General features: G+C 36.3%; 2 protein-coding genes across 3 annotated transcripts in view; both read left to right on the top strand.

Annotated features, from left to right (window-relative positions):
• Positions 1-25,657, top strand: part of Rasal2 (RAS protein activator like 2) — a 258,472-nt gene that overhangs the window by 133,849 nt on the left and 98,966 nt on the right. The window lies entirely within an intron of this gene.
• LOC114613290 (BBSome-interacting protein 1-like) lies at positions 10,436-10,681 on the top strand. The gene has a single exon (XM_028758547.1). It carries the CDS (start codon positions 10,469-10,471, stop codon positions 10,679-10,681), a length of 213 nt encoding a protein of 70 aa, XP_028614380.1. The 5' UTR covers positions 10,436-10,468.

The following is a 25,657-nucleotide window of genomic DNA, read 5'->3' as shown; positions in this document are numbered from 1 at the left end:
TATTATTGGCATTTGCAGCAGCATGCACACGTGTGCGTGTGCGCGCACAAGCACACACACACACACACACACACAGAAACAGCATTTAAAGTGTCAGAATTCTGGGTTCAGTTCCCAGCATCTATAATATAGCTCACATCTGTCTGTAACTCCAGCTCTAATGGATCCAATGCCCCTTCCTGGCCTCTCTTGGCACCAGGCATGGAGATAGTATGCAAGACATGTACACAGGCAAGACATATACATATAACATAAAAAGACAACCAGTAGAGTAAATATATTAGTTTTAAAACACAAGCTGTATGCTGTTTGCTTTAACCAGAGGGTATGTTTATCCTTTGGTAGTACCTACTGTTGAAGATAGACTACAGAAGAATATGCATACATAGTCATTATTCTCAAATACATTGAAACCCATACTTTATATCTTCTTGGAATTATTTCTATTCTCATCCAAAACAAATCTTTATTAGTAGTTATTATTTTGTCTTATTTCAGCTATAATAAATTCAAATATCCTATCCAGAAGAAAACATTATCATTTCCAGTGGTCAGAAAACCTTGATTTATTTTCAAAACAGAAGAGTACAGGCTTTGGCTCTGGAGTTCGGGTTTCTGAGCTCCACTGTGTTTCCTTTATGGCCTCATTGTTCACAATTGATTGTGAATTGATTATGTGTCTCATCTTGTACTCCTATGCCCCTTTTTATACCATTGTTATGTCTAATTTATATATTTTGTATATCTTTTAATAACAATAATTTTATGATGGTATAGAATTTAGAGGGAAGCTTTAGCCTCTTGAATATTATTTTTTATATTTGCAAATATTTGTAATACTAGACATTATTGTCATGATTTTTTTTCCTATTTCTGTAAGTTTATATCCGGTTTTACCAAAAATAAGAAAGAAACAGAAGACATGAGAGATGAGGGAAAGACAAAAACAAAACAAAACAGATTGGATAGTGTACCACAGTGGCTCAGGAATAGCACTCAGAGCCAACAGAAGTATGTCTTCTAGTGCTTCCACATTGAGATTGGTGTGCCACTCACTGAGCTTGACTGTGTCTCCATCTCATTTGTAAAATGGACATTTGTTTCTTAGGTTGCTTACTTTAGATTTCAGTTGCATAGGAAATTAGCTTTAGAATTTTCTTTTGTTTTGTTTCTCTTTTAAAAAATGCTTTATGAGACTAGGGATGGCTCATTCATTTAAGCTAGGCTCACAACTAAAAATCACAAGTACTTACTAACTAAGCTATCTTTCCAGTCCCAGGACCCCTTTATATAATAGATGGAGAGAGCCAATATCATAAATATGGTTTTAGTTGTGCGAGTATATCCAGAAATAGTATTTTGCATTACTTATAACCACCTCAAAATGCTTTTAGATACTTTTGTTGTTTATTATGTAAGTTTTCCATTTACATCATTCTTACAGGATATTCTTGCTCATATGATGTTATAAAACAAAAATTTTTTTTATATCTATCCCACTTAATACTTTGCAGTTTTCTCTGCAATACTGTTTTGTTCACATGAGAATCCAAGTTAAAGAGCAGTTACATGGGGCCTTGTCTCTGTACTACCAGCCAGATGCCAGGAAATGTATTTTATGCAGTCATCTTAGCTGGAAGAGGAAGGTAATGCTCAAATTGTATTTGTTGTTGTTGTTGTTGTTGTTGTTGTTGTTTTTGAGATAAGGTTTCCCTGTGTAACAGCCCTGGCAATTCTGGAACTCACTTTATAGACCAGGCTTGCCTTGAAATCACAGAGATCTACCTGCCTCCACCTCTAAGTGCTGAGATTAAAGGTGTGCACCACCATATCTGACTTCAGATTCTTAACCTGAAGATAAAAAGGAATCTGTGACTATCCTAATTATTCCATGTTTGTCAAGTGCCCTTTCAAAAACCATGTGGACACATTGCTATTCATATGACTTATTGGAAATTCTGGTCTTCTAAGGCCTTTTCATCAAAGCGGAATGAATAACTAATGTTTAGTGTCATTTCTGAGTAAGTGGGTAGTTTTGATATTTGTCATAACAATTCTAAACAATGATTTCTTTTTCTAATATGAACTCTCAGAAGAATTCAGTAGGAAGACTGCATTATCAAAATGCCTTTCCCTGTAATGCAACATTAAAAGAAGCTGTGTTCATGGTTAGAGAGGCTATGTGTTATAACCCATCTGCTGTTTAAGAGAGAACGTTCTTAATGCCAGAGCTCGATCTGTTCAGTTTGGTGTACACCACAGCCTGGTTGCTACTGAGATGCTACTGCTTGGAAAAGCAGAGGATAAGTGTTAAGGAATTGCTGGCTTGTTGATCTGTTTGAAAAATGAGCAAATTTGATGTATAAGTTTTTGATTATGTGCAGCTAGCTAAATTGTGATCTTTTTTTTTAAAAAAAAAACTCATTTGTGGCACAGAGAATTACTCTTGGCTTTTTATTAACAAAAACAGAATATCGATACTAATCTTGGAATTATTCCTAAATAGAACTTCTAGGAGTCAACTTTTGCCTATGGCAAACTGTTTACTGTAGGCCTGACACTGTGGTTGCTACAATGAGTAAATATGTGTGTACTCCTTGCCACCTTGGAACTTACTTGAATTACAGTGAGCAACGTTTGAAATCCAGCATAAATAATTAATAACTATATTGTTTAAAGATGTTTAATTATAGAGTATTATATTAGTCCATAATAGGAAAACATTGAGACTGACTTAAGATACTTCTTTTGTTTGAATTATAACATTACAGACTGGAATCTGGAAGATAGCTTTATAGTCATCTAATTCAGCCATTCATTCAGTGCTTAATTAATATTATTCATTGATATTTTATTGTTGTTTTAGGTTTGTTCATTTGTTTGTTTGTTTTGGCTGTACTGGGAGATGGTGACCCGTGCCTAGCATACGCCTAGAATATTCTCAATCACTAAACTATAGTGACAGCCTTCATTTGACACGTTTTTACTTAGAAAAATGCAATTTAATACAAACATTTATTAGGTATCATGCTGGGTCTGGACTGTGTAAAATAGGTTAGTCAAGAATACCCTACCCAGTTACCTATTCAGAGTAATATGTGAAACCTAATAATCATAACATAAATAAAATCTCTTAAATGGCCTTGTCTATTCGAAGTGAACATAGTCAGTGCCAAGTCAAGTGTTCTGAATTGTAGTTTAAAAAAAAAAAAAAACTCCACCAAACTCTAAAAGGCTGTTCCTAACCAGAGAGGGATTTTCTGTATGGGCATGGATGTTAGATACTTTGTAGATTATTAATGACTGGATAGTGAAGCGTTTACTCCTGCTTCCCAGAAGTTGGAGGACTCCCTAGTGCTGTAACGGAGGATTAAAAGTTAACTGACCTCTTAAGTCTCTACTTCAGAAGCTGCATTTCCCTAACCAAGGCAACATAGCAGCTGAGTAAGGCTTCTCAATAGTGAAATACAGTGATGATACTCCTGGGAACTACCTCTGCTGGCCAGAATTTTGCCCATAATGAGTAGGTCCTAACTGGGAAACTATCTTTCCTTGATATTTAATTATGCTGCCTTCAATTGGCTACTTCAATTAGACTATTACATAAGAAGTGGAAGTATTGTTATCCTTGCTTTAAAGTTTCTCCAAAGGTCTGGAGATGGGTAGAAAGCAAGATGAAAGCTCCTACCATCTTCCATTTCCTGGAATGGACCTCATATTGTGAGTAAGGAAGAGGCACGTAAGACATCAGAATATGCCTAATACAGATAAAGAAAAATCATAAGGACTGTGAGGAATAATAGAGCCAGGAAATAGACACAGTACAGGAGGATGTGATCAGCTCTAGCTATGGAAGAGAAGGTAGGTCATACTAAGAACATAGTTGTGAATCTGGATTTCGAAGAATAAATAAGAAAGCAGACAGGACTGGCAGAGCATCAAGAGCTCTAAGACTGGGGGCATGTAGCATGGTGACAAAAGTAGTGGTACAATTACTGAAACATGATGTGTCATGCTCTTTGAAACTTACTGAATAATGGAATAACATGTATATTTAAGAAAAAATTTCTCTTCATGGGATCTTGGATTTCTTCAAGATTTTCTCAAGTATTAGAACTACAGAATATAAATGGTCTTTTAGAACATTATAGTTTTCCTTTGGCTATGCCGTTATTGATTTGAACTCACTGCCTGAACTCAGAACTTATGTAAAAGTAATAAGTAGTAGGAGTGTCTCATGTTTTAGCAAACGTATTTCAGGAGAAAACTTCACAGTTGAGATTATATGGCATTTAGAAAAAGATTGTTGCATTCTATTATAAACAACATAATACTAATGTTGCTTAGGATTAGTGGCCAAGTTTGAGAACTGCTAAGTTACAGGGTTCCTATCACATGGACACTCTGTCTGTTTAGAAAGAAATTGGAGGGCTGGAGAGATGGCTCAGTGGTTAAGAGCACTGACTGCACTTCCAGAGGTCCTGAGTTCAAATCCCAGCAACCACATGGTGGCTCACAACCATCTGTAATGGAATCTGATGCCCTCTTCTGGTGTGTCTGAAGACAGCTACAGTGTATTCATATATAATAAATAAATCTTTAAAAAAAAATTAAAAAAAAAAAAAGAAATTGGAGCCCATTCTCTCTCAGAGTGGACAGGGCTTCAGAGAGCCACTTCTATAACTCAACAGTTCTGATCTCTGTTTTGTTATTTTGAGCTGAAATCTCTTCCTGTGACTTAAATCACTGTTTATAATTCTCTTAAATAGAACTGGGAAAATAATTATCTATTTATTTGAATGGTTGCTATGAATAATTGATTTCATTGTGCTTTGTGTGTTCTAAGATCATCTATAATCAGCAATTTATAATGATGCAACTCTGTATGGTATAAGGATTGATGCTTTGTTTTGTATAGGGCAAGGTAGAAATCTATGGAGTACTAGTGTTCATATGCAAACCATCAGCTTGAGTGTGTCTACAGAGTATTTTTTTCCCTTTCATATTTGAAAAGTAGTAGGGGTTAAAAGGGTAGTTAGTTTATGTGAAGTGGAAACCGGAAACTGAAAGTAAAGGCAGGCAAAATGTAGTACAAGACTAGATTAAGAAAGCTAAATTTTGATGGTATTAAAAGAAATTTTATCAAGGGAGAGTAGTGAAGATATACATATGAGCAAAATATAATGTACTTTGTACAGTAGACAATGTGATATAAGTATGTATGTAATTAAATATCATAAAGAAACATATGTTATTGTTTGTCTATTTTAAATTTTTTTCTTAGATAAATGTTATTTAAATCACTGAGACTTAATTAGAACGATAAAGGAGCACTAAAATATTCATTCCCTAACACATATTTGTACATGGATACATGTCTGTTTCTGTGACTAGCTGATGTGAAGCTCAGATACTACATTTAACCCACATAGACATGTAGATTGGAGAGAGAGTGCAGTGTGAATCCATTGTTGGTAAACAGCCCCTAACAGATTGACTTCCTTTCATTTCTGCTCTGCTCCTTGAAGTGGCCCATGAAGTCTGTTGTGGAAACTTGATCTGCTAGCCTCAGCAACTGCGTAGCAATGTAATGCATTAGGTCCTCATGCCAGCAATGATGGCCACATTGTTAACCTGTTCCCCCCCTCCTTTTTTTTTTTGAGTATATTGAGTGTAGAAAAATACCCTGAGCATATGTCTTATTTTAGACTCAAATGATGACTAAGTGTGTGATGCTATCTATAATTTCATCAGGCCTAGTAGGAAACTAGTTTAGTAGAATCTCTTTGTATACAATTATTCTTCAGTTACTATTCTTTGTATTAAAATGAAATTCCAGTTTAAGATCTGAACAAGGAGCCTTATGGAAATAAAAACTTCTAAATACAAGATATTTCCATCATGAGAAGTTAAATTGGTTTGATTAATAAAGTAATTTAAAAGATACTGATATATCTGTGTGAAATACAAATATTCCATTTTGTGTACTTTAGAAGTTTGTGTTGATTTAGTATAGTAACATACCAAAATAGGGTTTGAAATTAACTTTATTTTTCTAGCCTTAAAATGGGACAGGTTTTGAAGTCGTTATTTAAAATTACTTTTTAGAATACCCAAAAAGAAGTACAATCTGTCCTCCGACCCTTGGAATAGGAAAAAAAAAATGAGTAACCTTGCTGGGTAAATCCCACTGCTTCTCCTGACATTTTTTGTACTCAGTGCTAATGAAAGAGACTCAGTGGTGAGTGAGCAAGGAAGAGTGGCTATTGTTCAGTCCTCTCCAACACAAGAAAGGAGGGGGTGGATTGAATTTGACTGGCACTAGCTCTGGCTTTTCTGCATTCCAAACTGTCTGAGGCAGAGTGAGAGCAAAAAGGGAGAGAGAGAGAACAGAGGAGCAAGCAGAGACGAGTACTGTACACAAAGTGTTCGGAGTTTCTGACCGATGCCGGAAGGATCATGTTAGCAACACCCAGAAACTTTGAAGAATGCAGACCCCAGGTAAGAATTGCCAGGAATTAAATGTCTGTGTGTAGTTAAGAGAATATGTTTTTTGTTATGTAAATGTAGTATTTAATATCATGAGTATTTTTTACAAATTAAGCTTTTTTTTTTTACTTCTGTGTGTTTACAGAAATATGTGTAGAGACTGTCAATATTCTAGCACAAAATCCAACGTAAAAACATCACTCTAGAATTAAAAGAATAGTGAACATAGCCAAGTATTAACACAACATTTGCTGTTCTTATTAATAATATAATATGAAACCAATATTTCCTTGAATCTGCCTCAAAAAATTCTTCACAAAATATAAAGATACCTGGAAATTGATAGAACTCATTTCTGAGAGACAGACTATACTTAACATTCAGCTTGAATCTCTGTAGAATATGTCATTCAGAAAGTTCAACAGGTTAGATCCATAGACAACAGTAAGAGTATTCATATGGAAAGTGTGCTTGTTCTGATTACAAAAGGTTGCCTTTTAATATTCTCTACCAGCAGATGACAATTTAGAGATTTTAACTGGTTGACTCAATGAAAGTTAAATCTGGGGCTTTAAAGACTATCTATATAGCCCATTTTCTTTATTTTCAGTGAGAACACTGAAACCTAAGGACTTTGGTACCTGCTCAAGTTAAAACCTAGATTTCTTAATTCTCAGTAAATGCCTTTTGGTTTATTTGGTTGGTTTTGGTATGATACTATTTATATTCAGATCTCACATCTTTATCTATACTGTAGTTGTTAACCTCATAAGTGATGACTTATTGCCTAAATAAATTAGATGTATTATCAACTCACATTAAAATCTTATGGGGAAAAAATATTGAGGATTATTATCAAATTATTACTAATACATATTCTTGAATTATGTATTAACCAGTTATAAATTAAATATTTACTAATAGATAGCTTATAGTGATGGAAAAGTCTAGCTTATGTTGCTATTTTTAGTAAGTTATACATTTCATAAGTAGCATTTTGTATTTGTATATAAAGTTTAAACTCTTAAAATTGATTATAATTTCTTTTGAAGACTTGAAGTCCTAACAATTTTCTGTATAAGTAAATTTCCTATATAGAAATATCTATCTTATATATGTTATCTTTTACTATAAGCAAAAATAAAATCTTCCTGTATTTGCTTTTTCCTATATTAATTTAAAGAAAGATAAGATAGAGTTTTTAAAGTATTCATCCATTTGAACCAGTTGTTTTTTTTGTGTCGAGCTTTGCTTCTCTCCATTCATGAGAGTTCTCTGTTTTTACCTCATGAATTATGTGCTAGAGGATAACTTAAATGGAGGATCCTTTGAAAGTCAGGGCATCTGTCATTCATACATTGTCATATAGTCTCTTTAAAAAGTTGCTGGCCCTTCCATTTTTCTGGAGACCATTGTGATGAAAGCCACGCTATTCTAGTGAGCTAAATAATTATAGTCACTGCCAAAACCATCTGCCATGACTCTTTAAAGCTCCTGGGAACAAGTTAGTCTGATTTAGCTATAAGCAGAGTGAAGACACTCTTTTGTGTTGATTCCTAACCTGCTCATTACAGTATGGGGCTAGATTTGTGTAAGTTCAGTACTAATTTCCAAGTATGTGGGAGATGGGCAGTAGGTTTTAAGGAGTAGCTTCATTATTACTGTGGGCTATCTCAAAAACCATTGCAAAGTTAATTCTCCACCCAGTAGGAAACAAGATACTGTTCACTGTTTGTCTTACTGGAGAATCCATTACTTAAGTTTATAAGAGGTCTGAAGACTGAAAGTAATGACCAAATAATACGTGCAACTTAGTAGTAAATACTATTTAACTTTGTAAGGCTTGGGATTTTTGTCTTCAATTTCATCCTTCTTAAAATATGTGAAAGAACTGCTGTGGTATATATGAATATTATGGTCCATGTGTACATTACAGGATAGAAAGAGTAGAGGTGTTTAAGATGGATCTTTGACCTGAATGTTGTTTCCTTATACCAAGAATGATCAAAAGCGTATTTCATTGGTAGTATTTTACTAACTTAAGTTGAAATAAGCTGTTGTTAGCCAACCTAACCCCAAAACTAATCAACTTAATCATTATGAACTACACTGCTGTGCCACAAAAGGAAGAAGGTGCCCTTTTTCTCTTCTGCATATGAATTCAGACAGTAAAGTCTTAGGCTTTGTAGAATACCAAAAACCAACTAGGTATTAGTTTAAAATGGGAATGAGATGAGGCTGGGCAGTGAGGAGCAGAAGGAAATAATGTCTCCTGTGTGTAGAAGGCAGTTGATTAAGTATTTTCTAGAAGGACCATTTCTACTACCCAAGACACACCCCTTATTATTAGTTTTATAAATTTCTTTAACTACATATATCTCCATAACTGCAGGTTATGTATTAAGTTCCCAAAGAAGGAAAGCCATTCTATAGTCATTTTTTATTATAGTTGATCAAAACTTTGAGTCACTCAAAAGATTTCTTTTTTTTAAACAAATTTATTTATTTGTTTTATGTATATGAATAAACTGTAGCTGTCTTTAGACACACCAGAAGAGGGCATTGGATCCCATTACAGATGGTTGTGAGCCACTATTTGGTTTCTGGGAACTGAACTCAGGACCTCTGGAAGAACAGTCAGTGCTCTTAGCCGATGAACCGTCTCTCCACTCAAGATTTCTTTTTATTGGTTCCTTTTGCCTCTTATATTTACCTCTTAAATACGATTCTATTTTGTGTTCTGATAAAATCTCTAAGGATTGTCTCTTCAAATAAAGTGAAGGCAAAAGATCAGGGACACAGCCATGAAGCTGAGCATATGTAACACCCTGATTTGTGAAGTTAACTATTTACTCACACACAGTTCCAGGAATCCCTCCCCAGAAACTGCCTGTTTCCCATCTGCTTCTGCAGCCCATCTGAACAGGAGTGCAGCTTATTACAGCTTGTTTCTCTTCTGTTCTTTGATGCTCTCTGGTTGTTCTTGTTTGCATTGCTTTGGGTTTCAGTTTTGATGAAAAGTAACTCCTTTGGATGAATGCTCACACCATCTTACACCTGAGAGATACAGGGGAAGAGTTATGTCTCTGTGCCCTGTTGAATATGAATTCTCCTGCTGCCTGAGATTTTCAAGTGCTAGGGGTTTTCCTGTGACCATGGTCAGCTTCTCTTCAGAAGCTTCAGCAATACCACTTATATTCTGTACATACTTGACAAGAGAAACATAACTGAATCAAAGATCAGAATTCACTTGAAGGACTTTGTCTTCTCTGACGCATTCTTTCCCTCACCCAGACTCGAACATTGAGTTGAATCAAGAAGCACTGAATTAAAGGTGAAGAGGAGATCTGGCAGTGCCTTAACTTTGGATGGCACGGTCTTTATTCATGGATCCATAGCCTTTTACAGGCAATGAGTTGCTGCAGCATCCTGGAGGAATTAAATTTTGCAGCATTTTTTTTTGAAGAAGAACTACCTGCTTCTGTTGTTATTCAGTGTAGAGGTCTTTGCTGGGTGGGGCCAACATGTCAGACAGATGGCTGTGACATCTTAAGGGCAGTATGAAAGGCTGTGGGGTCCACTATCCCTGCTTACTACTTCAGCTATCTGAAGACTTGAAGTATTGCCACTTTTTTCCCCTAAAATCTGATTTGACTTTTGAATCAGATAGTAAAGCTAAGATATTTGGTTCCCTACTTAAATAATTTCCTTTTTCAAGAACACCTAGAGGTAGTCGCCCCAGCCTGCGCCCCAGGGGGTGCCTCGGCTCCTAGAGCTGAAGAGTGAGGTATTTTGAGTCAAGAAGTCAATCGTTCTGATAACTACAGATCGGATTCCTAAAGCTGCAAGAAAAAGATAACAATTTTCAGCAGTCAGTACATCAGAGCTGCCCATCCCAATCGATTGGGCAGAGTGCATTACTTCGGCCTTCATTGGTTCCTACTCATTGAGCAAAAGCACTGGATCCAGCTGTTTACAGATGGCGGAAGTGAAGTCGATGTTCCGAGAAGTCCTTCCAAAACAAGGGCAGTTGTCTGTGGAAGATGTAACCACGATGGTGCTGTGTAAACCCAAGCTTTTACCCTTAAAATCTCTGACTCTGGAAAAACTGGAGAAAATGCAGCAAGCAGCACAGGATACAGTCCGCCAACATGAAATGGCAGAAAAAGGCAACCGGCAAATAACCCACTAACTACTACCACTTTAAAGGACGCCCCATTTTAACCCCTAACTGTTCAGTAACTAGAAACTATTCTGCATCTGTAGGCTAGAAATACTTAAACTGGACATTCAAATTTTTTAAACACAAAATTTGGGTGTTTTAAACATTGGTTTGTGTTAAAAGGAAATCTTTGAACCAAGTTTTATGGAATTTGGAAAGTTTTTAAATTACAAGTTTCTCACCTTATTCACCATACTATTGTTATAAATGTAAAAACTTAAATGCATCCTTTACGGATGAAGGATTTCTTTGTTTATTAGAAACCAGAGTCTGAAAATACACTCTAATGTGAATATATTGTTGGGCTTGTACATTACCCAAAAATAAACCAATTGTGTGCCACATCGTGTTTACTGCTATGTAACCTGACCAATGACAGCAGTAACAACTAATTGGTCTATTATAAACTAAAAGCTCATGGAACTAAGCTCTCAACTACACTTACTTTAAGAAATACAGAATTACATAACTGCTACTCAAGTACCAAAAAAAAAAAAAAACCAACCTGAAAATGCTTTTTATAGCAAAAAACTCAAGTAATATGAGCCTAAAACAGCCATCAAGTTTGAACACCAGAGGGTTTTCTTTCTAAATGATGGTACCTAACCCTGTAACCAAGGAACTATTTTGAAAATTATAAATGGAATGATTTTGCTGCAGTCACCAGATAACTCAGTTACCACAGATCTTGAAACCTTGCTAAGTTAATGAGGCTTTATAAGAGGCTAGTAATGTGATCCCTGTAAGGTAACTTATTTATTGGTAGTTATATATTGGTTGTTTAGATAAATGTAAAGCTTTAAGTACTTAAGAGAATTTTTTAAACATGTTAACAGAATATAAAAGTAAGATCTGTCTATATATTAGACAAATCTCACTCATTAAACTCCAGTTATACTAATAAACAAGATTAAAGTGTATGTGTATGTCCCTAGTATAACCTTAAAAGGCCTTTAACTATTTAAAAATTTTGATTTATATGTCTGTGTGTATGCCACCTGTGTGCAGGTGCCCGTGGAAGCACAAGAAGACATCTGATCCCCTAGACCTTTATTCTCAGCACTCAAGATACCAAAACAGAAAGACTACGATGGGTTTGAGGACAGCCTGCACTACTTAAAGAGTTATCAGGCCAGCCAGAGCTATAGAGAGAGGTTCGTCTCAAGAAACACTGAAACATTTTTGTTTGTTTTGCATTGTTGGGATTGAACACAAGGCCTAGTAAGGTTTAGACAGGAAACTTAAAAGAACTTTGAAAAGACAAAATAAATGTACTCCCACTAAAGAATCAAAAAAAAAAAAAGAACACCTAGAATACTAAATGTCAGGTAAATACATGAAATGGGGTTTATAAAGAGGAGTCGTGTGCTTCGGTGAGCTTAGGAAGAGCCACAAGGAACCTCCACCCGTATGAAAACAGGTTTGAGTTAGGGGTATTGAGTCCAGGACAGGAAAAGGTGTGCTGCCTGTGGGATATATAGGACTGAGATCTATTGCCCTTTTTGCTGGCTGTTGGGAAAGGGTTGTTATTATTATTAGCTCCCAAAGACCACGCCTGCATCACAGCCTGGCAACTTATTTCTTTAAAGCCATCAAAATATCTTACTATATTGAGCTGTCATGGAGTAGAGTATATAACATCTGTAATCTGATAGTAACTATACCACTACTTTGATCATGTAATGAATCATTGTGGTTTTGATTTGTGCTTCCCTGGTAGTGGTGTTGCTGGATATTGTTTTGAATACCTATTGGCCTTTCCTCCCCTCTTTCTGTGTTAGCCCTTGTATACCCATGTGTTGCACACACACATGTGATGCATGTACCCATAAGTGGATATGTAGAAACTGGAAGTTGGCATTGGGTATTTTCCTGTATTGTTTGTTACCTTCAGTTATGCATGTCTGCTGGTGTGTTGGATATATGGAGGCTAGAGTTTAACATCAATATTTTTCTTTGCTGTTCTTCCCTTTGTTTGTGCCAGGGATCTCTCCCTAAACCTGGAACTCACCTATTCAGCTAGCTGGTAACTAGCTGGTGAACATGTCTTGAAGACCTGCCTGTATGCTTATAGCACTAAGGTTACAGGGTGGGCTGCTGTGCCATCTTTTTACATGGGTGCTGGATCTGAACTCAGGTCCTCATGTTTGCACAGCAAGTCAGCCCATCTCCCCAGCCCTACTATTAGCCATTTATATGTATTTTAAGAAATGTTCATTCAGGCTCTTTGTCAATTTTTTAATCAGTTTATTCCAGTTTTGTTGTTGAGTTTTATGATTAGTTTTTGGATATTAACCCTTTTCAGATATTTAGTTGGCAAATATTTTCTCACAATATATAAACTGCCTTTTCATATTCAACTGTTTCTTTGTCAGTACCCATGAACTTACTCTAGATGTCACAGATCTAAATGGATTTCCCACTTTAAAACTGTACACTAGATTTTCTCCTCTAAATATGTTGTGTACTTTTACTTTAAATATGCCACTTACAACAATGGTAAGAATAGATACTTGGTTCCGTCTTTGAGGTTGGCAATGGAACATTTATGAAACAGCAAAAAAAACAGACTCTAAGTATCTTAAGGTCAAACATTCTTATTAGACATGGAAATACATTTATCCATTCATTCATGAAATACAGCCATACATGTAACTAACTATATGTAGTGGTAAGAATCATGTAAAACAATGAAACTTTTTTTTCAGGTGTCCAGGGCTTCTTTTTTTTATCTATATCTATATCTATAAATTTATTTTTTTTCAAATTGTAATTTATACTCATTTACGCAGGGGTTATAAACACAAAAAGGCAGGATGTGGGGAAGGGGATGACACTGGAGCATGGGTGTTCAGGGGGAATACAGATATTTTTCAGAACAGGGTATCGGCTGGGTGAAGGTTCAGGGGACAGGTCACTATGACTCTGCCTATGATTCACTTTCCCTTATCTAAGTTGGTATTGTCTGCCAAGGCTACCTATTTACAAGGTCTATGACTACTCAGGCTGGTAAATTGTCACAAAACTGCCTGTTTACAATAGCTTATAGCCATCTGTTTCAGTAAAACAATGAAACTTTAAATTCAATTTGACTTTTATTATTTTACATTAGAAACTAGGTGTTCAGGCTACTTGTTATTTGCAACTGACCTCAACTTTAGTCAAATCATTAAGCAAGCAAAATACTTTAATTCACAAATAATGACTATTCGCCTTTTCTGTTTATACCTCATCGTAAATATGTTTAAAAAATGCTATTTTAAAAAATTCTCTATTATAGAGTATATGGATTTTCATCTCTGGAGTAGAACACCTACTGGCTCCCCTTCATAGGCAGTATAATTTCATCATTCAATGCTTGGCTTTCCTGTTTATCAATGAAGAAATGTTGAGTCAGCCTCATGCATTATCATAAGGAGTAATGAGGTTAAACATGTAAATGACCATCTGACCTATTTACTCTTAGTGACACAATTACTTCAAATACTGTTTGCCCTAGAGATAGTTAGAGGAGATATTATCCTATTTATTTTCAACTTTTTAATAGTCATAATAATGTAGCTACTCAATTTACACACTCAGTAAATATTAAGTAGCTACTATTCATTTGATATTGGATGATAAATCTTATACTTCAGGAATTGTATATTGTTTGAGCAATTGATTGTAAAGTTTAATTTCATTTTAGAAAAAAGTTTTAAATTATATATTAGCCACTTTCTAGGGTGTTTTGGAGAATAGTTTTCTGTTAATTAATTATAGCTTTCTTTTAACTTTTCTTCTTCTTATTGTAGCTTAAATCTGATCATCTTCAGTCTGAGACTATCTTCAGCTTCCTTAAATAAAATCAGCCTTTAGTATTTGAAGATAGTTTTTTAGTAATTATGTTACTTCCTTATCTGTTTGTTTCCTTCTATTTAAAGTCCTATCACTGAAGGATGTCAGAGCATCCTCTGTATATGTGCTAAGTACCCTCATGGCAAGGCTACGACTCCTGTTATTACTAATATCCTCTTCCTCTTTGGCTTTGCTTTCCGAATCCAAGTAAGTGAAAGTTCATCCTAGCTTCATTAATTTCATCAGATCTAAATACAGATGGAAATTGGGGAGCAAGTGAAAACAGTGAAAGGCCCTCGGTGATGCATGACGTACATGTAAAGGACTTAAGAGCTGGGGTGCATGGGTAGAGTGAACTGACTCCTACAGTTTGACCTTGGACCATCACACTCATGCGCATGCATGCGCGCGCACGTGCACACACACACACACACACACCCCAAAGCAAATAAATACAAACTTTAAAAGTCTCTTCAAAAACACTTAAAAAGTTACAGTTTTGCATTCCGTTTAAGCTTCTTTGAGGAAGAGTTTTGTATCTAGCCAAAGCAGTAACAAAATGGAAGTACAGCCACCGTCTGTCAGTCAATTGTCTTGGAGTTAATTACTCTTGTAGCTCTCTATCACAAGGGTGCACTTAGTGTCAGTGTATTCAGAAGCCCCTCAAAATTTGAGACATTATACATATGTGTATACACATACACACACATTATACTTTAACTTATACTTGTATTCAGTTTTTAATGATTTTTATAGGATAATTGGATTTTGTGAGTATAGGTATTTTGCTTTTATGTATGTCTTGCACATCATGCAGTGTCGGGTGCCTGCAGAAGCCAGAAGAGTACATGATAATCTCAGGCTGGAGTTAAAATCAGTTATTAACCTCCATGTGGTAGGCAACTGAACCTCAGTCCTCTAGAAGAACAGCCTCTGCCCGTAATTGCTGAGCCATCTCTCCATTTCCAGATAATTTGTTTTTCAAACAAAAGTTTATTATACAAATTAAAATTCAGATGGTGGATTATATACATAGTGGCACCTTAATTTTATTCTTAAAATACCAATGAATGCCAATGTTAAATTTCATAATTTTGATTATTATTAGTTATGTGAGAAATTTTCCTTTGTTTAAGAAACTTCTCTGAAAATAGTTTATGGCTAAGGATATAATGCCTCTAACTTTCATAAATGATTTCCAAATGCACATATATGATACATGCACAGAAACTGATGGAGCAATGGTAGACCTCCGGTGAGTCTAGAAAAGGGGTTTCATTATACTATTCTTATGCCTTATCGTTAAATGTGAAACTAGAAAAATACAGGGAAAGTATTTCTACTGCCTTGCCAACTTAGATGTTGCTTTAGAAAAGATGATCTGCCATATATTACCTGCCACCATTCATTATTATTTAATATTAATCTTTGCCCATGTGTAAGAATAATACAAAAGGAAAAAAGAAACTGAGTCAGAGGTTTTAGTTTCATCAAGAAAATGAATCGCAAAAGATTTAAGAAGAAAAATAAAATGATTGTTAAATTGGAAGGTAAAGTTTAATAAAAATAAAGATTATGTATAAAACATCTTATTTTGATATTCTTATTTTAAAAATGCAGGCCTCCACATAAAAACTTATGTACAGGTTTTCATGACATCATTGTTTGTAATATTAGTAAGTATAAAAACCCAAATATACATGAGTAGAAAGTAACACCGTACTATACTTACAAAGTATGGATGAACCCAAGCATAAGAAAACAAGCACGGTACCCAACCCCAGAAAACCGAGAGAAAGAGGGACTCCCAGGAGCTTTAACTCAGGCAGCATCCCAGGTAAAAATGAATCACCTGTGATGTCTGCTGTTAGAAGTTCTAATCCAGATGCTGGCCTCCGAACTTACACTACTCAGACCTTTGAAGGGCCACTGACAAGAACATCAAACAGCTAGAGATTGACATCACTAATCTGAAGAAATCCCTCATTTCGCTGTCTGAAGAGACCTCCTAAAATCACAAAGATCCTTATTGGACTTGATTTACTCTATTACAATAGAAAAGGCTGTGTACAGCTCTTGACTGTGTACAGCCATTAAAGAAGAAGGTTGCCTTTACATAGACAAGACAAGGAGGGTTAAAGAGAGCATGAAATAGGTCAGTGAAGGCCCTAAGAAAAGTCAGAGAGAGAAAGAGACAGATGAATGCTGGTACAAAAACTGGTTTTCAGCCTCTCCAAGGTTGTCAACCCTATTACCTTCCATCTTGGGACCATTATTTGGGTTCTTTTTGCTTTTTTCTGCTGGTCCCTGACCCTCAAATAGGCGGACTAACTCTGTGATACAACAGATAAATAATTTGGTAGCAAAACCTACTCAGATACATTATCATAAGTTAGCTATGGAGGACCACGAGACTCAAGATGAGGTTGTTATTTTATACAGGTTGTTTCCAAAGCTCATCTCCACCCAACCTAAAAGGGGGGACTTCTGCCCCTAGATCAAGCAGAGAGGGGCCACCCAGAACCCCCTCTGACAGGTGATCTGAATTCTTGCTTAGGCTGCGAGGCTAAGCACTGCAAGGGAATATAAATAAAAGATAAAAATATCTCTCTGGATTCCCTGAGGGACAAGCCTGACTGCATAGGGGTTGATGTCAAAAGTATCCCCTCTCCAGGAAAAAGACATCAGGACGGGTATGGCCCTCATGCCTCACTGGACAACGACAGGGGGAGTGGAGCCATTACAAGGTCCCCTTCAAATACTGGAGGTCAGGCCTCTATCCCCACCTTCGCAAGTTTAGAATTGCCACAGTCCTTCTATACTTAGAGAAAGGAGGAGATGTCAGGGGCAGCCCTGCTTACACACTGAAGGCCTAAAATCAGCCATAGACCTAAAATCAGCAGTAGGCCTGTCATACATGTATACTAACACCAAGTCTTGGGTCTCAGTGGAAAAACATTGAAACAGATGGCTATAAGCTAATGTCAACAGGCAGCTTTTGTAGAAATTTACAAGCCTGAGTAGTCATAGACCTTGTAAATAGGTAGCCTTGCCAGATAATACCAACTTAGATAAGGACAAGTGAGTCATAGGCAGAGTCATAGTGACTTGTCCCCTGAACCTTCACCCAGCCGATACCCGGTTCTGAAGATATCTGTATTTCCCCCTGAACACCCACACTCCAGTGTCATCCCCTTCCCCACATCCTGCCTTTCTGTGTTTATAACCCCTGTGTGAATGAATTACGATTTGAGAAAAGAAAAAAAAAAAAGAAAACAAGCGCAAAGACTTACTCTATGAAGTCCATACTAGGCGATTTCAGAGAGACAAAACTTAGTAATGATAGAGTGACTGATGGCTATACAGGTTCTTTTGGAGGCAGCAAAAAAATGTTCTGGAATTAAGTAATAGTGAGGGTTACACAACTTTTTGATTGTTCTAAAAATAAGGCCGAGTGCTAAATGTGTTTAGTTCAAAGCCTAGCACCAAAACAAAAATAACAACTCACCTTAATTGTAATGGTATGTGAAATGTATTTCCTAACAGCTCTCACAACAGAACAGCCTTATGTAGCCCAGCAGCCCCCCAAATTTCCCCTTTAACTAAGTCACAGTGCCAAAGACCTTGAAATGTTACATGGTGAAGGATCCAATGACTTCACGGACCTGACCACCTTTTATCTTTCTCCTCTTCCAGTCTAGCTGTGCTACCTTCTTGCTGTTCCTGCTTCTAAGCTTAACTAGTCCTTCCTTCTTCCTGAGACCCACTACTTTCATGCTGTCACCACTTGATGGTGTGGATGACTAACTACTACCTGCTGTAAAATAAAACAACTCACTTCTTTGTTTTCTTTTTTGTGCTATCTACTATCAAATATAGTAGGCACTTTGGGTTTTAATCTTGCCTATTATTTACTACTTCAACAAACACTCTAAGCCCCTTAGGGCCAGAGATTTTGACTATCTTGTTTGCAGCTGTCTCTATCTCAGGGCTTAAAATAGTGCTTGGCTTATATCAGCACTAATGTAGAATGAATCTAAACATGTAAGTACATGCAGTTGAGATGAAATTTGGAAATATCAAGTAATTGAGGGAACAGTGTCTTTAGGTAAGTTTTATTTTTTTATTTTTAAGGACAAAGGATGAATGAAGCCATGCTTAAGTTATGACGGTTAATGGGGGGAAACCAGTGTGGTACTTTACATATTGATACAGTCTCAACAGAGAACTTCACTTTGGTCCCTTATTCACTCAGTTTATAGGAAAGATTTATAGAGCCGAATTGTTTTGCTGATATTTTAGGTCTGTACTTTTCTTTGCTCATGTGAATAAGATATAACTTAAATAGTTTTTTTTTTAATTGTTCATGTGAAAACTAATGTCAGGGAACTTTCAATCAGGAATAAGTGAAATTATATAATATTATTATCTTTTATACAAGAAACACAATCTCACCTTTAGTAATATACCTTTCAGTAAACATTCATGACATCCATGTGCTAGGCATTAATTTTTAAATTAATAAAATAGGTTTTGCTTTCTAAAGGCATGAGGTATAATGGGGAAAACCACTATGTAAACAAGCACTGTACAGTAACAGGAGCGCTTACAGTGAAAATATGATGCAGAACCTGGTAAATCCTACTGTTAGGTATAGGGACAGTCTCAAGTGATGATTTCAGCTGACTCTTCAGTAGGTCAGCTTGATCTCTCTCTCTTACACACACACACACACACACACACACACACACACACGCACAGAGAGAGAGAGAGAGAGACACAGACACACACAGGCACATACAGACACATGCAGACTCGCATGCACCCTTTCTTTCTTCTAAAGAAAGACAGCTATTGACTGGAAGCCCAGAATTACTCCCAAGTTCCAACCACCAGCTCGAATTCTTATGAAGCGGACTTGTAATATCCTTAATGTTGCTGTTGGCAGTCTGTTACAGATTCCATTATTGTCGATCAATGCAGTCGCCATGTGAGGTGGGGGGAGGAATGGAGGAGGAGAAGAAAAGGAGAGATGAGAGCTTCCTATTCACGGATTTATCAACCTGCCTTTGCTCACAGGAAATCCTCCTGGAGGGGGTTGGGATGCTGCTGAAACAGCCAAGGCAGGAAAGGGCTAGGGAGCTGCAATTCTGACTGAAAGGAAATTTGAAAACCTTTCTTTTCAGAACAAAACAAAATGCTGAGTTTGTTCTTGTGTCTTTGTTTTTGTTTGATGGTGTGCTTTACCTAGCTGATTAGCTATTGTGCTGTCTGGTTATCGAAGCTGTTTCCAGTGTAGGACACCCCTCTCCTTTTATTTTCTTTGAGTGTCTTTATTCTTTATTTCCCCATGCTTTCTCCTGTCATTAAACACACATCATTATTCAATTTTATTCTGGCTTTCTCTTTCAGACTAAAGCTTAACAAAAAAGAGACAGAGAACAAATCTCTCTTTCCTCTATCCTGCCACCCTCTTTTAACCCTTTCCATTCCCCTCATCGTTCCACTCGACTGTTTTGTTAGATTGATGTCACAGACAGAATTCAGAGTGGAGGGAGGATCACATTTTCTTTCATCGTTACAGCCTAACTCACAATTTTAGCATTGGACCCCGCCACCTCCAAGAATTTAGTCTCTTTATCCATTTCTTCCCGCTTCATCATTCAGTAATTGTATTCTGTATGGAAAAGTTTTCTGGCTGGAGAATGAGTCTCCTTTCCCCTGGTGATGTATCGGAGTGGTTGGATAGTAGCACGGAAGAGGAGAAGAGCCTTCTGTCATTTCTGGGTAAGGTAGGGCTTTCTTGTTCTTGTAACCCTTTGTTGTCCAAACTTTTTGTACTTTGGGGAAAAAAAACCCAAATTTTCTAAATCTAACTTTGTATTTTTAAAAAAGAAAGAAGTAAAAAAATGTGTTTGAGTTGTGTGTGTTTCAAGTTTTTTGTTGTTGTTGCCAGTAGACATATCCTGCCCACACTGGGTGCGAGAAATAAGGCACAATTTGTTTTGCTTTAACAAAGAGTGGTAGCTCTATACAAAGCTCATCATGTCATCTCGCTCTGTCCAAATGTGTAGATAACTTCCAATAGCCAAAATACACTATTAATTTACACTGTTCTCAGTACAATAATGGTGAGGCTTACCATCTTAGAGGGAGGAAAATGCTTTGTGTGTGTGTGTGTGTGTGTGTGTGTGTGTGTTAAAAACCATGAAGTAGCTTTTGTGCAATGTGTACTTGTAGTGATCATAAAGGATTTCTTCTGAGCATATAAAATTGGACACATGGAATGGAAATTACTGTAACGTTGTACTTATAGATGCTTTTTAATAAATTTCTAAGTGGCAGTTATTGTTCTTGGAGTTGTAAATACAATAGATAACTAGAAAAGTTAGGCTATAAATCTTTAACTTCATGTGCCTGTATGAATACTTCTGCTTATTATGATTACTGTCAAATGTATCATTTTTATTAATTTTATTCATGTCATATGTTTGTGTACATATTGGTATTGGTATACTTTTACTATAAATGAGTGAAGTCCATGTCTTCCAGTTCTTTATGAATATTATTTTAAGTCCATTAGTAGTCTAATGCCAGTTCCACATATACCTCTGTTTACACATCTGTCATAGTTAGCATAAGTTTCCTTTGTTTTATTTAATTTAATTTGGTTTCCAATCTTAGCCTTCTATAGCTGCTTCCTTTTTCCTGCAGTTGAGAAATAAAGGGGTCATGCCAATCCAGTCTTTTCCAGTTGTCCCATCAGGTAGACCTATTTAGATGTTTATCCTATTTTTTGTCAGGGTCTTATTAGATTAAATATTTGTGTAACTATAAATCTATGCATAACTCCACCATTTGGTGTCTGGTCTCATTCTACCCGTTTCCTATTCATTTTTGCACAAATACATGCACCTACATATAAGGACACATAAGTTCAGGGAAGTAAATACAGATATCCCTCAGTAAACCAACAAAATGGGCCCAGTGCATTAGAGGAAAAGGAGACAGAGACATTTTTAAACATTGTTGCCTTGCTATTTAATACATTCATAAATTCTAGTTATCAAGCTTAGAATCTCAGTTGTTCAGTTTCTCTCATTCCTCTTCCTTTCCTTCTCTTCCATCCCCTCTCCCTATCTTCTCCGTCTTTTTCTTTGTCTTTATCTTACTATACCTAAAAAGTAAGGCTAAATAAAGATATTTTAAATAATAATTTTAAAACAATACTACAGTGGTACCCCTAGCCCACCCTTGCTTCTGTCCTCTGACTAAGGGAGTTATTTTTCTGTAATTCATATTTGCCCACTAGTAGAGGTGATAAGGACAAGAATACTACAACTTAGAAGAGAAATGGAAATTTGTATACATCATTGAATTGACTTCTGCATAGATAATTTTCAGTTATCTACCTCTTTTTCATGAAAGGAAAGTTTAGCATGTATAATAAATACATTTTACTTGAATGCCTTAAGAAAAAAAGCTTACATGCTGAGTGAGTATGCAGACATGAATCCCATGCTCTGCTGTGCAGCACTGAGTCCTAGATGTAAGGACATCGTGGGATGAGAGTAGGTTTGGTGTTTTGAGATAAGAGACTAACTCTGTAGCTTAGACTGGCTTGTGTAGCTCAGGTTGGCCTCTAAAGGAGTCCTCCTTCAGCCTCCCAAATGCAGGATTATAGGTGTGAGGCACCATATGCAACTAGTGAAACTTCACTTTAGGATTAGAACTCCTTCCTGACTTTATATGGCTAGCATCTTCATCTGAATATTAAAGTGTTTACTGAACTCTTAAAAAGAACTAGGAGCAAAATTTTCAGGTACCACTTGTACTGATTTGAGGATTAAATAAAACCTTTGTCATTTGCTAACATAGTTGCCATTCATGAAAACATACTATGCCCAGTGAAAATGCCAAGGTAAAAATAAATACTTGAATCTGCTTTGAGGTAATAAAGGATGAAAGAAATCAAGACTTTGTGTCAGAGAAACAAACCTTTCAAACTATGATTTTTTTTTTACTGCAGATTTCAAACCAATTTTCTGTCCAGAAAAAATCAAGAGAAATTGCTGATGCTGTTAGACTCTAGTTCATCACTTTTAGACAGTAATGTTCAGATATGCTTATTAATTTGATACACTGCTAAGTTGATAAAACTTCATAGAACTATACTTGTTCATTATTCTTCTCAAAACTCCATGGTTTTCATTTCACCTATCAGACACAGTTAAAATCCCTACTGTGAAACTTTGGCATATCCCCCTGACATTCCACTGCTCATTTCAATGGGACCTCAAAATCTGTAGGCCTACTAAGCCCACTGACTTTCTCCATTGGCCAGATGCTTTACTTTGTACATGCTCTGCTTCTCTTCTCAGCAGAGTTCGAAGAAATAGTGTTCAAGACACTGTTAGGTACTGTATTTGGACACAAAGAACTATAAGATAAAACTGCTCAAGAAACATAGAGTATTGCTAGGAAGTAAATATGAATTCTGAAGAAGTTAAATGAGTACACTGATAATTCAAGACAACTGTGGCCAAAAAAAGGCAGTACCTAGTTGTGAAATTATTTATTCAGGTGAGAATTGCTTTGGGCCTTTGAAGAGGCAAGAATTCATTTCTCATTATGAATGCCAAATGGAGAGGATTTAATATGAATCTCAAAAGGATCAAATAGATATTTATTAAATTCAGTAGGTTTTCCTAGTATGAAAACTGTGTCATGCAGAATATTAAATTATATTCAGGTCCAGTGAATAAACTGACTTAAAAGGAATGGGGTTTGTGTAGAGAAGTAATGAAAGATACAGAAGAGTATTTAGGGAATACTCAAAAACTTGGTATAACAGGCTAATGAGTGACTGACAGTTTTATCCTGAAAGTTGTTGAAAAGAATTAAAAATACTGGAGGAAAAAAAAGACAGTTCTGTGTTCAAAAATATGTTTGCTTGTTTAGATAGGATCTCATGTAGCCTAGGTTAACTTTACACCATTGATCTTCCTGCTATTAACTCTCAGACACTGGATTTTAATGTATGTACTACTTTGCCCAGGTCAAAATAAACTTTTAAGAGAACATAGATCTAAAATTCATACTTAAAAAAAGAGTAAAAACAGTTAAACCAGCGTAAATACTTTTACAGTAAGCCAGTGTCCAATAAGTGTTTCTGTTCTAATACTCAGCCCTCATGTTGTAATTATTGTTTTGATCACTTATCATTAAAAGTAGATTATTAGGAGCTGAAGTGATGACTCAGCAGTTAAGAGCACTTATTGTTCTTACAGAGGACCTGAGTTTGATTTCCAGTGCACATATAGTGGTTCACAACATGTATAACTCCAGACCCAGGTAATCTGATGCCCTCATCCAACCTCCATGGGTACCAAGTATATGCATGGTGCACAGACATAGACATACATGCAGGAAAAACACTCACACATTAAATAAAGTGAGTAAGTCTAATGAAAACTTTTAAAAGTAGATTACAAAAGCCCCTAACAGTGTTTTTTAAATATATATTATTGTTGTATGAGGATTTATATTCATATGCACCTATACTATAAAGGCAGAGAAAGTTTCAGGAATTGATTTGTTCCATTAGAGTTCGGAGATTACAGATGTTTGCCACTATATCTCACTTCCCCCCCCCCTTTTTTGTCCTCTTTCTTCCTTCCTTCCTTCCTTCCTTCCTTCCTTCCTTTCTTTCTTTCTTTCTTTCTTTCTTTTCAAATCATAATTTTTACTTATTCACACATGGGTTATAAACACAGAAAGGCAGGATGTGGGGAAGGGGATGACACTGGAGCATGGGTGTTCAGGGGGAATACAGATATCTTTCAGAACAGGATATCGGCTGGGTGGAGGTTCAAGGGACAGGTTGCTATGACTCTGTCTATGATTCACTTGTCCTTATCTAAGTTGGTATTATCTGGCAAGGCTACCTGTTTACAAGGTCTATGACTACTCAGGCTGGTAAATTTCCACAAAAGCTGCCTGTCTACAATAGCTTATAGCCATTTGTTTCAATGTTTTTCCACAGAGACCCAAGACTTGGTGTTAGTATACATGTATGACAGGCCTATTGCTGATTTTAGGTCTATGGCTGATTTTAGGCCTTCCGTGTATAAGCAGGGGTGTCCCTGACATCTCCTCCTTTCTCTAAGTATAGAAGGGCTGTAGCGATTCTAATCTTGCAAAGGCAGGGATAGAGGCCTGACCTCCAGTAATTGAAGGGGACCTTGTAATGGCTCCAGTCCCCCTGTCGTTGTCCAGTGAGGCATGAGGTTGGCCCCCTTTTAAAAGGTGCCTCTAGTGGTCATACTCAGGTCATCAGATGTACACAGTGAGTGCCTTTACCTGCTCAACTATCTCACCTGCCTATAAATGGCTCTAGAAAGAAGACTCAATCACCTCTATCTTCCCACCAACTTAAAAAGTTAAATCCAGGTGAATATTTGCAATGCTTGAATTAAAAGCAGAGATGAAAAAGTAGAGAACTATTACAAGATTATGGTAGCAAAGCAGGTGGAAAATCAGAATAAAATACATCAAAGGATAATGGTAATGTTAACAAAAATCAAGTTGAGACAGGGAGCCATCATTTCATGAGGTACAAACATGTAGGCAAAACAGCCATACACAATAAATAAAAATAAATATTGTTTTATTAAAAATGAAAGGAAACTCACCCCTTTTAAAATGTGGAGTTTATACAAAGTTTTGAGTGTAAGGGACAGCAAGTCATTGAATTTTTCACTAGAGGAGAATACCTAAGAGAACAACATTGTTGTGGGCTTATGGTTGAGGATCCAATTAAAGCTCAGGGTTAATATTTTGGCAGAGGAAACCAGAAATCAACAATGCATGCAGAAATTCAACAACAGGAAATGAGGGAAATGAGGAGATGACAACTCTTATTCTCTGTTTGGGGCATTACACCCTGTCAAGCGTTGCAGTTAGTTTGTGCCTGTGTACACTTATGTAATACCTAATACTCTCCTGCTCCCAATAGGATGAGGGTCTTTTCTTAGTACATCACTAAGTACAGCACTGTATCAAGACAGCACTGAAGATAAGTTTTATAAAATGTTTTGACTGAACCAG

The sequence above is a fragment of the Grammomys surdaster genome, unplaced genomic scaffold, assembly GCF_004785775.1.
Source record: "Grammomys surdaster isolate TR1022 unplaced genomic scaffold, NIH_TR_1.0 130, whole genome shotgun sequence".
Taxonomy (NCBI): Eukaryota; Metazoa; Chordata; class Mammalia; order Rodentia; family Muridae; genus Grammomys; species Grammomys surdaster.
Note: the sequence above shows the minus strand (reverse complement) of the source record. Positions and strands in the feature narration are given on the sequence as shown.

Coding starts and splice junctions, on each gene's coding strand:
- LOC114613290 (XM_028758547.1), top strand. CDS start 10,469: ATGGCGGAAGTGAAGTCGATGTTCCGAGAAGTCCTTCCAAAACAAGGG.